A 15,461-nucleotide genomic window follows, 5' to 3' on the forward strand; every position below is an offset into this window, starting at 1 on the left:
GAAAAATCAAGGGAGGAGGCAAGGGGTAAGAGGCAACGTGATCTGTCAGATCGTTGCAAGCTGTCGTGGGCCCCACCGTATTCTGCCCACGCCTCCCCGATTCTCTCCGCCCCCCGCCCTTTCTCCCTCGCCAATAACTCGGGCCGAATCATCGGCGATCCGGAGCTTCGGCTCTCCCCGCGGGTCCGGGTCCGGGTCCGGGTCGCCCACCGATCTGCCCTCGTCCCTCGTGGCTCGACGCGGCGCGTTCCCGAGTTTTCGAAACGGTATTTCGAATCATCAACGTAGTCCGCTTCGCTTCCGTTTCCTTTCGTTTTGACGAGGGGAAAAGCTGATGATGGTTTTTAGAAGAATAAGACATGACTTTGACAATCATGCCGTCGAATCTTCCCCTCGGCTCGAGAGCGATCGCACGAGAGATTGACCGTCCGATCCGGACTTATCGAGATAATGTGATGTACTCGCTATTTAGTTACGATGATGGGAACATTAGCCGGCGTTTCCATGGAATTTTCACGCGCGCGCCCGTACACACATAGATGTGGATGGAGGCGGTTGAGACGAGGGTTTTGGCAATAAATATTATTTGACATTGGTGGCGTGATGCAGAGGAAACGAGAGAATTGGAATTGACCCGACATGTGTCAGGTTAAATCGGGTTAGAATTTGAAATTGCTCCTTATGCTAATTAAGTTTACACGACGTAACTGGCCCGTCAGAATTGAGAAAGATCGGAGGAAAATATAATCTTGTAAAATAATACACGTATCTACCGACCCCCAAAAAAAAAAAACCGATCTCCCGTATTACTGAGGCATAGTCATTTCGTCTTGAGTTCAACCCAAAAAAAAAAAAATTCATCTTGAGCATTTGTCTGAGTCCAAAGCAATTGTACGCTTAAGAAGATCTGGCGATCTTCATAACATAAACTCAAATCTATATTCACACCTCAATCCAATTCAAGCTAATACATTATGTCACCAATTCGATTAGAACCGTGATAGCAAGATTGGGTGTGACATCTCGTACCCAGCCTAAAGTTCCAAGAGCGTTAGGTATATAAGAATCATTCGCATATCGTACTTGCAATGATGCCGTGTCCCTACAGACTAATGAAAAGAAAGAGAAATCGACGTGACCTCTTCTTCTTCCTCTTCATCTCCTTCTTTCATATATATATTTCTAACTTTTTTGTGAAATTTGCAAGAGGTAAGTGATGGCTCAAACCTGCGAGGCGAAGCGAGCTTCCAAGTACAAAAATTTACGTGCATGAACCGACCATAACACGATACGATCCCGACCCCCCCCTCAGTAACAAAAGATCTCCAACGTTCGATGTTTTGCCCTAAAGAGCAGCCAGAGGGGATGTGTCGTTCCATTTCGATCCGACGATGCACTCGATTCCATCTTTTGACGAACGAGAAAACAGACGTCGACGAGAAGTCATGTGCGCGCACCCGCAGAAAAGCTTTGATTTGATCTTCGCACCAATAATTTAACGCGATGGAGCCACCATATCCCCACGATTCCATCCGTGTTGGAGGTGACAAAGGTGCATTATTTTGATCCTGCACGCACGTCCCATCTCCACCCATTTTCATATTTCCCTCGTTTTCCCATGATTTCACCTATACACTTCTTTGTCCTTATTATTATTATTACTATAAAATAATTAAGTATTAAATCGCGCGTTCATCGAACGGTTTAAGCTTTCGAGATAATTGGCGCACATCTCACGTGGTACCAGAGCAGAAGGTCTCGAGTTCGGATCTTTTCGAGTCCCTCTTGACCTCCCCGATTAAATGTTTTTCACGCTCAGTGCTAGGCAAAAAGACAAAACTAAGCGTGCATAAGGAAGAGGGTAGGATGATTAAATATTGGGTTAATATCACGAAAAAATCTCAAACCGGTATATCCGTGATAAATTTACCCCAAATTAATACAAAAAATTCCAAACTGATACATTCGTGATAAATTTACTCTCCGTTAAATTAGATTAATACTGCAAAAAATCACAAACCGGTATACCTGTGGCAAACAGAGGTAAAACCCAAAATTGGTACACCCGTCAACTGTCATGTGTCATCCAACTCAACAATTGAATAGTAACATTTAACAAAAATTTATAAAGGATAAATTTATCATAAATATATCGATTTGAAATTTTTTCGTGATATTAACTCTTAATTATTGAACCGCGTCCGGTTTAAGCTCTTTGAAGAGTCAACAGCTCCAGCCAAATTTCACAATCATCATTAGGGCAAGCAAGGTGGGGATACCAATAATGATGCGCAATTATAAAAAAAACAAAAGTCAATTTCCTTTTGGGTGCGTGGATGATGGAAGTACGTAGCTTTCTCAAACGATCGAGCCCCACATCGCGACTCGAAACCCCTCCTGCTTCGAAGCAACCATCCTTAGCTTCTTCTTAATCTTATATATAATGCTTAATTACGGCTCAAGAGCATTGTCACTAATCATAGAATTAACGTATTGTGATGCTTAAACAAATTTGGGTTCTACGTGACAGAAGCCATGCACTGCATGGCCGGCTTCATTATTGTTCGATGGGCAACTTTATTATATTTTATTGCCTCGAAGCAGTCAGCACTCAATAGATATGCTCAGTTATTTTGGGCAGACTTTATTTTTCCTTCTCTCTTTTTATTTATTTAATTCTCGACATGTTTCGAACATGGAGCTTTCGATCTTACGTACCCTGATGTTGCTTTCCTCCATTGATTATCTCCCGGCACAATCTTTGCGATATCCTCTGTAAAACGACGTGTACAAATACTTCTGTTTTGTCTAATTTGAGGAATTGTTGTAGTAGTGGGGGATAGATATAAAGATCGATTCATAAAATGGTACATGCATCTCCCGTCCATTGAATCGAGAAAATTATCGTTACGTTACATCACTTCTAGAATGCTTTTGGAAATCAGTCGTCGCACCCTTGATATTACTCGAGAATCGTATTCGACCAAGGACCCGGCAGCTTCTCGAGATTAGATTCTTCTGCTGTATCTATGGAAGCTCCTTCCCCCCGAAAATGATACCGATTTCGACGATTGCCAAAGAGGCTGCCGGACGTTTCGGCGATTCATCTCTTGGGCGAACGGGGAAGCCACGGAAGGGACGCGGTGAACGAACAGAAGGAGAGGAGAAGAAGAAAAAAAATCAATCGTGGTGGTCAAAAAGTAATCGTGGGCATTGATTAGGGCAACGGCTAATCTAATCATGCTTTTGATATTTTAATCTCGCGACTTAGGCCCTGATCAAATCTCCCTTTGTGATATTATATTGTTGGTGGGTATGGTATATAGCCGACATATGCTTTCATTGATTGCTCCCCATGACGATCTATGCCTACCAATCGCATTTGCGGAAGGAGGACCCCAAAACCCCCAAAAAAAGAAAGAAGGAAAAAAAAAAAAGAGAAAAGAAAAGAAAAAGGAAGACTCGACGACAATCTCACGCGCGCTTTAGCAGCCATTCCTCCCCGAGGAATTGCCGATCCTTTTCCCACAGCGCCTCGCATCGCATCATGACGTGCCTTCGGATCGTGATTCTCTCTTTTTTCGCGGACTTATTTCATCGAATTTCGTTATAATTTTATCTGTCCTTAGCGCACAAGTGAGGGAAAACACTACAAAAAATTCCAAATTATGTCACTATGATAAATTTATCTTGAACTTCTTTTTGTGATACAAAAGAAAATTCGGGATAAATTTGTCACAAGTGACATAGTTTGAAATTTTTTGTGGTGTTTTCCTCACAAGTTATTGTGAAAAATTCTTATCGTTTCGGGATAAATACACCGGAAATTTTTTTAACTTGTCACAAAAGTAAAATTAAGTTATTAAATTTACAAAAAGTGTTGCAACGTCCTAAAACTTTTCAAATTGATGTAATTATATCATTTCGTTAATTTCGTTTAATTTGGTTGATAGAAAATTGGATTTTTTTAAAAATTATTTTCTCTATCTTACGTAGCGATGGTGTGATTAAAAACAATGCCGTTTTGGTCAAAATCTGAATTTTTTTTAAATTAAATTAAAAATAAGGTAAATTTAAGAAAAGGTTTTTTTAATTTGATTTAAATTTTGACAAAAAATCAATTTAAATAAATTTAGTATAAAAAATCGGATTTGGACAAAAACGACGTCGTTGTAGCCCGTGTTTTAGCCACATCATCGTCGCGTAGGAGAGCAAATATTAAAAAGAAATCACGTCAACATTTTCCGTCAGCCAGATTGTACGAAGTTAACGAAAGGACCCAATTGCATTAATTCGATAAATTTTAGAATTTGATTACGCTTTTCATCAGCACTTATCCCGATCATTTTCTTTTCGGAAGATGGACCTTTGGAGAAGGCAAGATGGTGACGGGAAAAAGGCAATTATGCGCTTCATAATTACTGCCGCTAAAGTCCGACCCCCCCAAAAAAAAAGAATTTACCGCTGCTAAGGCAATGGAAGGTAAGAAAAGAAACGAAAAAAAAAAAAACAACGAACCGATTCGAATCTTTGACGAAACGAGCCCCGACATCACTGGCCCCTTCCCCTTCAATAATTCACAGTTGCTCGTTGCCTTCGAATATGTTCGGAAAGGAAGTAGAGATGAAACAACACCACCATCACCACCTCGGAACAGTTCGAGTTTTCACTTGGTTTTTTTCCCTCCCCCATTGGACAGGACCCGCCACCATCTTGTACGCAGGCGAAGAAGACCTCGGGGCTCCACTACGGGCTTCTTCTGACCTCTTATCTCTCTCTCTCTCTCTCTCTCTCTCTCTCTCTAGGAAGTCCGTATTTCTTCTGCTGCACAGCAGAGGGGGGGGGGCGGGGAGGACAAATGCCTTCCTCTTGAAAACGCCGAATGGGGTGGTGGGTCAGTCCCTTTCCACCTACACACCCAAAAGCAAAAGAGACCAAGAAAAACAAAACAGAAGCTATGTCACTATATATGTGTATATATATAATATAAACAGAGAGACCCAGTTAAGATAGTGCAGTAAATGTAAAGTTCTGCTCTTTGGGCATGCAATTCTTGATATTTTTGCATAGCTTGTTTGCTTTTGCCTAACCTTCGTTGTCCACTTGATGATGAGGCAATGATATGGTGCACCCAACTTCAGTATCCAGGCTAGACACCACCACCACCACAGAGAGAGAGAGAGAGAGAGAGAGAGAGAGAGAGAGAGAGAGCTTTAGCCGGTTCTGATCACTGAGCTCAATTGGGCTTTCTGCAATTCGAGTGTGGGTTCGAGGATTTGAGTTACCTTTGGGGGAAAAGAAAGTCGCAAGCTTGATGCTTTCTTTTGGCGATACAAGGGCTATGAGCGGAGGAAAGAGCACATGCACAGAAAAAGGGCCAAAGTTTTTCTTACCTCATTAATGATTCTCTCACGGGTTTTGCTAGCCACAACAACAGTTGGTTTTTTGGGTACAGCTAGTTGTTTTGGAATGATTATCTCCAACTTTATCTTCTTCAAAATAGGTGTGCTCTTGATGACCTTTCGGGCTTCTGAGGGCATGGACTCAGAAATTTAGAACAGAACAAGAAATTACACACCAGAAGGACATCAAGAAAAGGCAAGAACCTGCTGCTTTGTTTTGCCGGTATAGTGTATTAGCTAGAGCATGGTATTTGTCAGGTTGTTTCTCAAGAATCACAAAGCGTTGAAATTTTGTCCGAGTCAGGCCGAGTAGTCTTTTGGGTCATGTTCTCTATCGGTTGAGCTCTAGCTATTGATGAGTTTGTCACCTTTAGTTGGAGTTCTTCTTAGGCTCTCAAGTCTCTTTGTTGAGTGGCCTATGGTAAAGATGCATCCTAATGGCAAGCTTGCCGGATCTAATGGCAAATTGCAAGCGAGTTTCAAGTTGAATAAAGCGAACGAGCCCATTAAGGGTCCCAATTGTATGGAAATATGGAGGAGAAAGCTCATATTCTTTTGTGTTCTGCTTATGGTCGCCTCTGGGGTTGTTTGGTTTTTCTCGGGTTTCAGTGAGAGTTCTTTGGTGGGGAAGGTGAAGTCCCCTGAACTGGGGGAAGAAAAAGCTCGAATCTTACGATTTGTACAGCATTTCAATGCCAGCAAGAACCAACTCCATGCTTTAGCTTCTCTGCTCGGCGACTCTAATCAGGTGATGTTTTGCTCTGTCCTCTTTCTTACGATTTTCAGTATCCCTGCTCGCTCTGCATCTCAGTAAAGTGGCCATTGTTGCAATCGTTGTTGAAATCTCATCTCGTTTATGTGGAAGAAAGGTTGAATATTACGAAGGACATAGTTATGGGACTCCTTTTTTGTTGAAATGTTTGTTCATCCAGCGCGTACTTTTCAAACTTGATTGATGCAGAGACGATATCATATACTAAAAGTTGTAAGATGAAAATCTTGTCTCTTCTCCTTCTCCTTTGACAGCCTTACTGATACACAGTTATTTTGGACTTTGTAACTTTGTTGAGTCGAACCTGGTTTGCCCCATCTATCTTCTAATAATCTGCACCTTGACCCGGCTGGAAGTTTATAGGACATCCCTCTTTCATTACTTTGTCAGAAGGAAATTCGTTGGATGTTTGCAAAGAATTCTGAGGGAGGGCATGAGAGGAACCAACCATTTAGCTTAACTGTAGTGTTCGCGGCACCACTAGAAACGTTGCTACCTTCAAAAGTCCGTATTTTTCTGGAGATTTTGTTTTGGATGGTCATATTCGTTATTTAGTGTATGAAGGATAGAAAGGCTTAGGATGTGGCTGAGAAATGCTAGTTCTCTGTTGCATCAGCGTTTTTTGCGTCTGTTCACCTCCTATGTATCCTGGTTGCTGTGGGCCTTTTGCATCATTATATGTGTTCGCATTTCACTAAGTGGATCACATCTCTGAGCACGCTCTCAATTTTTTTTTAACATTAGTTCGAAGAAGTCTGTTAAACATGCTCTTGGGTTTGTTTAACTAAGCAATTTTAAGAGGAAACGGTGAAGATTGGATTTGTCATCTTTGGGATGGCCTTGACTAAACTACTGTATTCGGTTTATCTATTTCAGGTAGCATCCGTCCAATGTTCCAAATTACATAAAGAAACGGGCAAGGAAATGACATTAATAAATGGTTGTGCCTGCTCTCTAAAAGTTGTTTGCTCAGAACATCTGGATCTTCTGAAGCAGCAAGTATTGAATGGGGAAGATGCTGAACTTGAGGACCAGTGCCCGGCTCACCCTGAGAATCTCTCTTTGGAGGATTGCCAATCAATGCTACAGGAAAAATCAACTGCAACTGCTTCGCTCTCTGAAATTTCATTCCGATCAGTCAATAATCCAAATGTTCTGGAGGTATACTTGCTGCAAGTAGCGACCAACTATGTGTAAAAGTGACTAGATATGTTGATAGAGTTGTATACATATACTTCTCTTCTGTAGTTTGTCATATTGTTCTTAGATGTAATGCTTATATCTCTGATATTCTTGTCATTTTTCATAGCTAGGAGTTTCACCTGAGATACCGTCTGTCTGTAGTGACTATAAGAAGCTATAAGGATATCTGATGGATAGATTAGGTAACTCTATTGGAAAGAAATGGTAACCCCCACATAAGCATCCCCTTTTTATCTGCTTGTTGTGTTATCATTTCCTTTATTGAATGTTAGCATTTTTGTAGAGATCATCTGTGTATTAGACATTTCATTCTCTTCATATTTCTGCATCACTCTCATTCCTTTACTTAATATTGCATATCAGACATTGCGTATCAGTTGAACTACATTGCTTGTTGAAGCATGTCTTCTGTTGTTAACTTGTTAAAAACTAACCTCTTGTTTTACCGACTTTCTAAGTAATTAATAGACGATATCATTTTTACAGTTAAAAGGCTTCTTTCCTTTGTCATGACCAGGACATGTCACAAGCAAAGGGGAAGGGAAATCATGCAGGAGATAGTTGCAGGACTAGGTCCTTTGGTTTAGTAGAAGGATGCTGGTGGGTTATTGTTGTGATGATAGTGATCTGCAAGATGTATGGTTTTTATATGAGAGTTCGGAGGGACCAAACACAAAAAAAAGTTAAGCCAAAACCAGTGAGTCAGCAGCGGGAGCTGCTGCTTCAGCAGAGGCAGCAACAGCAAAGCCATAATTCCTCAAAAAGTGCCGGAAGTTGGCGGAAAAAACTTTTGATTGTATTTGTCCTACTTGGAGTAATGACGTCCGTTTGGTTGTTTTGGCATTTGAATGCTAAAAACACTTTGTGGAGAAAAGAGACCCTGGCCAACATGTGTGATGAGCGAGCCAGGATGCTGCAAGATCAGTTTAATGTCAGCATGAACCATGTTCATGCCTTGGCTATTCTCGTATCCACCTTTCACCATGGAAAACAACCTTCAGCTATAGATCAGGTGACATTGCTCCCGACCCCTTCTTAATTGATATTCGTGCCAAATTTCCATGGCTTCAGGGGTTCTACCTTGACAGTGAAATGTTCATGTCTAACTTTGTGAGCACTTGCGTCGCCACATTGATCAGGCAACAGATAGACTAGGGTTACATTTTTAAATGTTAAAAATATGAAGTTTGCTTGAATTTTTCCCATGTTAGTGATTTTCAGGTCGGGTTAAACTGACAGCCAAGCATTTTAAGGGGTTAGATAATAGGAGTAGATTTCCCATGAAAATTTTGACAGAGAACTAAACCGAGCCTAAGAACAATTGCAATTCTGCCACTTGTGGTGGATGGTCTCAGCAAAGAACAATCGTGAATGATCAAGGTTGTGATAGTTATATGTGAGTGCATATTTGGTGGTCTCTAGTAAGTAATAAGTTGAAATAAAATATAAGAACAATAATGGGGTGTCGAGCTGTACTGGTTGCTGATATTGAGATTCTTGCCCCTTTATATATGTTGGCATTGGATGGGCCAAAAGCCGTGGTAGATGGGAGTTTGTTATCAGCAGCCTCAATCATGTTAATGCATTAGGTTGACATTGAGAATAAGTTATTTGATTTTTTTTTTCTTTTTAAACGAGTTTCTTTCTGTTGAGTAGAAAAACATGTTTTCAGCCTTCAGGAGATTGAGGAGAAAAGCTTTCACACTGTTAACAAATACAACATATATTGTAAAGAAAGTTTGTGCTAAAAAGTGGTTGTTGAGCTCTACTAGGGAGAGAGTGATACCTGCACTTTTGAACTTAGTGCCAAAGTTTAAAAAATGATACCTTGGTGTATTTATGCCTTATTTCCTCAATCATGCATATGCTTCTTTCAAGCTGACACCTTCTACCCATGCTTGTGGTCACCATGACCATCCAAATTGAATCGGATAGGTCAGATAATTGGCTGATATTGTGGGAACTTATCTCAGAAAGATATTGTGGGAACTAATAATAACCTTTTGAGTTTTGTTGCTGTGTGACATGCATGGCCTTCAAGAGCGCCAACTTGGAGTAGTAGTGGCACTCATGGTGCAACAAACTTTTCCTTGGTCCTTTGAAAATTTGATGGAGAAAACTCTGAGATTGATATTTTTTCGATCTTTATCTTGCAGAAAACTTTTGGAGAATACACAGAAAGAACAGCTTTTGAGAGACCACTTACTAGTGGTGTTGCGTATGCTTTAAAAGTACCTCACTCAGAGAGGGAGCAATTCGAGAAGCGACATGGATGGATAATAAAGAAAATGGAAACTGCTGATCAGACACTTGTACAGGACTATATGCTGGATAGGTTGGACCCTTCACCTATTCAAGATGAGTACGCACCTGTTGTATTTTCTCAAGAAACTGTCTCTCACATAGTCTCCATTGACATGATGTCTGGAAAGGTGGGTCAAGTAAGACTAATGTGTTTTATCACTATCCTCATCTTTTTTTCTTTAATATGCAACTTGCTCTAACCTTTGATGTTGTATGGCATTGTCCTTGACTACTGATGATGTCCTGATGAGTATATTCACTCAGCAGGAGTAATTGAAACATTAAATTGTGTGTTAGTACTTAGTAGACAAGGTTATACACGGAAGTTACAATAACTTCTCTTGTGACTTCGGGGGAATCCCATCAAGTTTAATAGCTTCTTATACTATGCTTGTATAACACGTTGCTTTTGCTACAAATATAGGAAGATCAGGAGAATATACTGCGGGCTAGGGCATCTGGGAAGGGAGTACTGACTTCTCCCTTCAAGCTTCTGAAGTCGAATCACCTTGGCGTTGTTCTAACTTTTGCTGTATATGATAGAGAACTTCCCGCTGATGCTACAGCTGAGCAACGTATTGAAGCAACAGTGGGGTATATGTTACTTGATGGTTTGGTAAATTTCTTCTTTTGATGTAGGTAAATGCATTAAGTCTATGTTTTCCATCTTTTAGGTATTTGGGTGCATCTTATGACGTCCCCTCCCTAGTTGAGAAGCTTCTGCAACAGTTGGCTAGCAAGCAGACGATCGTTGTAAATGTCTACGACACAACCAATGGATCTGCACCAATCAATATGTATGGTGCTGACGTTATTGACACTGGGCTGGTGCACGTTAGTAACGTTGATTTTGGGGATCCACTTAGGAGACACGAGATGCACTGCAGGTACATCTCTTTATAAACGAGTGTTCATATCACTACGCACTTGGGGCATCACATGGTTACCTGGGCTGTTGTGTGTAGGTTTAAGCAGAGACCTCCTTGGCCATGGACTGCAATAAATGCATCATTGGGACTGCTGGTCATCACGTTGCTCGTCGGCCATAGCTTTCATGCAGCTATAAATCGAATTGCTAAGGTGGAGGAGGACTATCGAGAGATGATGGAGCTGAAAAGTCGTGCTGAGGCTGCAGATGTGGCAAAATCTCAGGTGCACTTTGTTTCTGTTTCACTAAATTGACTGCTACTTTTAAATTCTTCTCGTTTGTCCTCAACATGTGAATCTATTTACTAATAGAATTCTACTTTGTCACCAACAATATGGGTGGCATCTTTGAGTGATTTCTCTTATACTATAACATAGATACTATGATAAGTACTCTGAATTGAGTTTCCCTGTTTCTGTTTTTCATTTGTAGTTTCTTGCGACTGTTTCCCACGAGATTAGAACTCCTATGAATGGTGTTTTAGGTAAGTAAAAGTTCTTTGGAAATACAATCCAGTTGCTGATCCGACTGAAACATTGACAATGGGTAAAAATGATGTTCCAGGCATGCTGCAAATGCTTATGGATACAAATCTCGATGTAAACCAACTGGATTATGCCCAAACTGCTCATGCATGTGGAAAAGATTTGATATCATTGATCAATGAGGTTCTTGATCAGGCCAAGATTGAATCCGGACGTCTCGAGCTAGAGAAAGTGCCTTTTGATCTTCGTTCTGTTCTGGATAACGTGCTATCACTTTTTTCGGGCAGATCTAATGAAAAAGGAATTGAGGTAAGTACCTAGTCATCTTCATTTTCCAATGAATCATCTGTAGCTGTTTCATGCAAAATCTTACAGGAGCTTGGTTTGTCTCTTGTGGTGGTTCTGTTGGGTGAGGGAAGTTGGCTGTCTATGTCTCTGATCGGGTGCCAGAAGTTGTTATTGGTGACCCTGGTCGATTCCGGCAGATAATTACAAATCTTGTGGGGAACTCAATCAAGGTCATTGTTACTTCATTTTCTGTCTATTTTCTCTCATGCAGTCTATTTCACAAATATTTTTGGCATTCATAAAGTTAGTCATTAGTTTGTCTATTTGTTAAAAGGACCTTATGTCTAAGCACAAAAAAAGTAGCACCGGATCTTCAACTATTTAAAAGAATGTATTTCTTGTGCTTATGTTTCTCTTCAGTCCTTTGCTTTCCAAATTTTCTTGGAGAAAAGGTCATGTGGATAATGGATACTTTACCAGTGAAAAGTAGACCTTGCTGCACAGGTTTGGACAGTCAATTTGCTCCTCCTCAGATCATCTTTTGCTTCTTTGATGGCCTTTCAAACTCTTTCCTTTGAAGAAAAGAGCAATTTATTTGATCTGTGTAATTGTTTGCCGTGTTATCTGTGATCTTTCGGTAACATCAACTTTAAGACAATTCCACTTTTTTGATGTCTTCATGTTTACTGCAGTTTACCCATGAAGGGCATATATTTGTCTCAGTTCATCTGGCAGAAGAAGGATGCATTCAGCATGATTTTAGAGATGCAGAGAAGAGACTAAGTTCAAACTTTGTTGAAGATACATCAGACAAAAGTTTTAATACATTGAGTGGTTTTCAAGTGGTTGACAGAAGGAAAAGCTGGGATCACTTTAAGAAGTTAAATCACTCTGATCAAATTGATGTGAATGAATCAGTTGAAATACTGGTTACTGTTGAGGATACAGGTGTTGGAATTGCCAGAGAGGCACAGAGCCGCATATTCACACCTTTTGTGCAGGCTGATAGCTCCACATCACGTACATATGGCGGCACTGGAATTGGCTTGAGTATTAGCAAATGTCTAGTGGATCTTATGCACGGGGAGATCGGGTTTGTAAGTGAACCGGGCACCGGAAGCACATTTTCCTTTACTGTCCCTTTTGCAAAATGTGAAACAAACTGTCTTGATATGAAGTGGCAAAATTACGATGCAATCATATCAGAGTTCAGAGGATTGAGAGCCTTGGTGATAGATAAAAGAAGCATCCGGGCTGAGGTTGCAAGATATCATCTCGAGAGACTAAGAATATCAGTGGACATCGCTTGTAGTTTGATGTCAGCTTGCACTTATCTATCCAACTCTTCCAGCCCAAGGTAGATCCACTTGCCACCATTGTGACAAAATTAAAGCTAGTTTATTGTTTCGATACTAAATATGTAAAGAAGCCGAAATAGGTTTATACTGAACAATTTATCTATGATCAGACCTTAGTACTTTGCTCTAGAACAATAATTTAACTGAAGGTTGTAATAAAGATGTCTCATATGTATTTCGGTGGTTCCATAGTTGTATAATGTAGCATCTATATGATCTGCATGTTGCCTGGGACTTCTGAAGCTGTTTTGAATCTCCACCAATGAGTGTCACCTACAAAAATTGACTAATGTTTCGGTAATTGTTGAATGATAAGTCTAGTCAGATCTTTTATCGGCCCAGTATTTAGTTATTCTCTCTCTCTCTCTCTCTCTCTCTCTCTCTCTCTCTCTTTCATTGCTGCATAAGTATTGTTGATCTGCTTATGAAAGGAAGATTCATATATTTGAGTTATGTAACTTCAAACAATTGAAAGTCCCTTTGTGAAACAATTTCTTGGTTGTTTTTCCTGCAGGGAACAATCAGATTTTGACATGGTTCTTATCGACGAAGATGTTTGGGACGGGCAAACAGGTTTGGAATTCAATATTTCACTTTGGAAACACAGGCAAAATGGCAGCAATGGAGTGTCAATAGGTCCCAAGATCTTTCTTCTAGCTACATCCATAAGTCCAATTGAGCGCAGCGAGCTCAAATTAGCCAACCTGGTAGATAATGTGCTGGTAAAGCCTCTCAGATTGAGTGTCTTGATTTCCTTTTTCCAGGAAGCCCTTGGTAATGGTAAGAAGAGGCTATCTGATAGGAGAAAAGTATCAAGTCTTGGCAATTTGCTGAAAGGAAGAAGAATCTTGGTAGTGGACGACAACTTGGTAAACAGGAGAGTAGCAGAGGGTGCTTTAAAGAAATATGGTGCCATTGTTACTTGTGTTGGGAGTGGTAAGGATGCTTTAGCCATGCTTCGGCCTCCCCATGACTTCGCTGCTTGCTTCATGGATTTGCAAATGCCAGAGATGGATGGGTAACGAAGCTACTCTTTTATTCATTTATGCTGAACTATGTCGATTTATTTATTTCTTTGTTTATTTTATGTTTGGTAAGCATTTGGTAGTTTATTCTACTGTTGTAGGTTTGAGGCAACACGACAAATTCGTCACCTTGAGAAGGAGGTTAATAGTAAGATTGCCTCTGGGGAAGCATCTTCCGATGCAGTTCATAATGTGTTACATTGGCATACTCCTATATTAGCCATGACGGCTGATGTAAGTCAGGCTACAAATGAGGAATGCCTCAAGTGTGGAATGGATGATTACGTCTCAAAGCCTTTTGAAGAAGAGCAGCTTTATTCAGCTGTAGCACGGTTCTTTGAGTCTGGCTGAGAGAGAATGATATGATGACAGCACATCTACTGTCAAACGTTCCACGCCAGTGGCTGATTACTTTTCACAAGTTCACCAGGGTTTGGGGCGGGGGCATCAAATGGTTGTCGTGATGAGCCTCGTTCATCATACAGCTGTTGTCTTTCCTAGTGGCATTCTTGGAATTCCAGGTATGGGAAACTTCAGCTTACTGTGATATGTCTAGATGTAAGGTAATCTTGTTTCTTCTGTGTATGAAGCATTGCACGCGGTCTTGACTTATTGTCATTATATTCGACTTCTGAGTCAGGTTATTAGATAATCTCATACTTCAAACAATGTGTTCAGAATTGTCCAAATTCAGAACTTTTGGTTGGACTCATCTAATTAACATATGTTCCTTAAATCTACTGCAGGAGCTCTGAGTTTGTTGCCTTAACCGATGGACTTGAATATCTGATCTTGATTCTGGGGAGCAATATACTGGTGTCATGACGCATCCTGATCTCTCAACATTGATTTGTTATTGGATTCATTCTTTTCTTGGAATAGATTCATTGAAAGGGCGCGGCTTGGGGATTGTTCAGAGTCCCAGCTAGCCTGGTTGCAGAGTCAAACTCAGCTCGGCAGATCCTACTACTATACTGCAGTTAAAAGTGAGGTAATTGCCTAATGTCAGGGAGCATTCGTATTAACATCGCAGATTAGCGGTTGATCAAGCAATCGGTTCATATTCTTTAGTTCCTACCAAATTTCCTCTCTTTCTGCAGCTTCGAGGAAGATGAATGGTGATTATTTTTGGCCCTTGGAAGTTGGAGGTGCCTTTCTGAGATGCATCGTGGACCCCCCAAGTTTTTGAGATTGATTTCTCGGGCATGTCAGCTTGTGTCTCAGAAGTAGAAGGGAGTAGAGTTCCTCGTTCGTTTCCTCTCGCCAGTGAACCTTCTCTCCGATGCTCAATAAGGGATTTGTATTCTTTTGGACACTGAAGAAGCAGGCTCGAATTGAAAATAAATTTGTCAAGTGTTATTTCTACCACGGTGGCAGGATATAGTTAGTTTTTGTTTCCTTATGTAAGTGCTGATCCCTGCTCCAGCAAAAGATGCCTCAGCTGAAGAGGTCCAATCTTTAGTAACATTGCCATAAAATACATTCTCACTCTCAATCTTATGTATGGAAATCATAATCTGGAGATTACAGTGGTTCTATTATCCCCACAGACAATGATATGTGACTTTGGGTATAAATGGACATCCCAAAACAGTTCTTTTCCCCATTCTTTACCATGTTGTAGAATCAATCAATTTTTCAAAGCATCGGGCCTTCAGAAAAGAATGAAGTCCACATTTTCTCAGGTTGGCGATAA

The 15,461-nt window shown here is 40.6% G+C and overlaps 1 protein-coding gene across 1 annotated transcript; it reads left to right on the plus strand.

The window, feature by feature from the left end:
* Positions 1-4,994: 4,994 nt before the first annotated feature.
* On the plus strand, positions 4,995-15,371 carry LOC115680604 (histidine kinase 2). Its single transcript, XM_030604423.2, has 15 exons — positions 4,995-6,150; positions 7,051-7,335; positions 7,895-8,389; positions 9,534-9,809; positions 10,106-10,275; positions 10,356-10,568; positions 10,647-10,833; positions 11,042-11,093; positions 11,174-11,403; positions 11,514-11,612; positions 12,075-12,739; positions 13,255-13,758; positions 13,867-14,286; positions 14,512-14,756; positions 14,866-15,371. Exons 1-13 carry the CDS (start codon positions 5,758-5,760, stop codon positions 14,114-14,116), a joined length of 3,819 nt encoding a protein of 1,272 aa, XP_030460283.2. The 5' UTR covers positions 4,995-5,757; the 3' UTR covers positions 14,117-14,286; positions 14,512-14,756; positions 14,866-15,371.
* Positions 15,372-15,461: the final 90 nt, after the last annotated feature.

This window comes from Syzygium oleosum, unplaced genomic scaffold (assembly GCF_021117445.2).
Source record: "Syzygium oleosum isolate NSW1041296 unplaced genomic scaffold, Sole_v2.1 Sole_v2.23, whole genome shotgun sequence".
NCBI lineage: Eukaryota > Viridiplantae > Streptophyta > Magnoliopsida > Myrtales > Myrtaceae > Syzygium > Syzygium oleosum.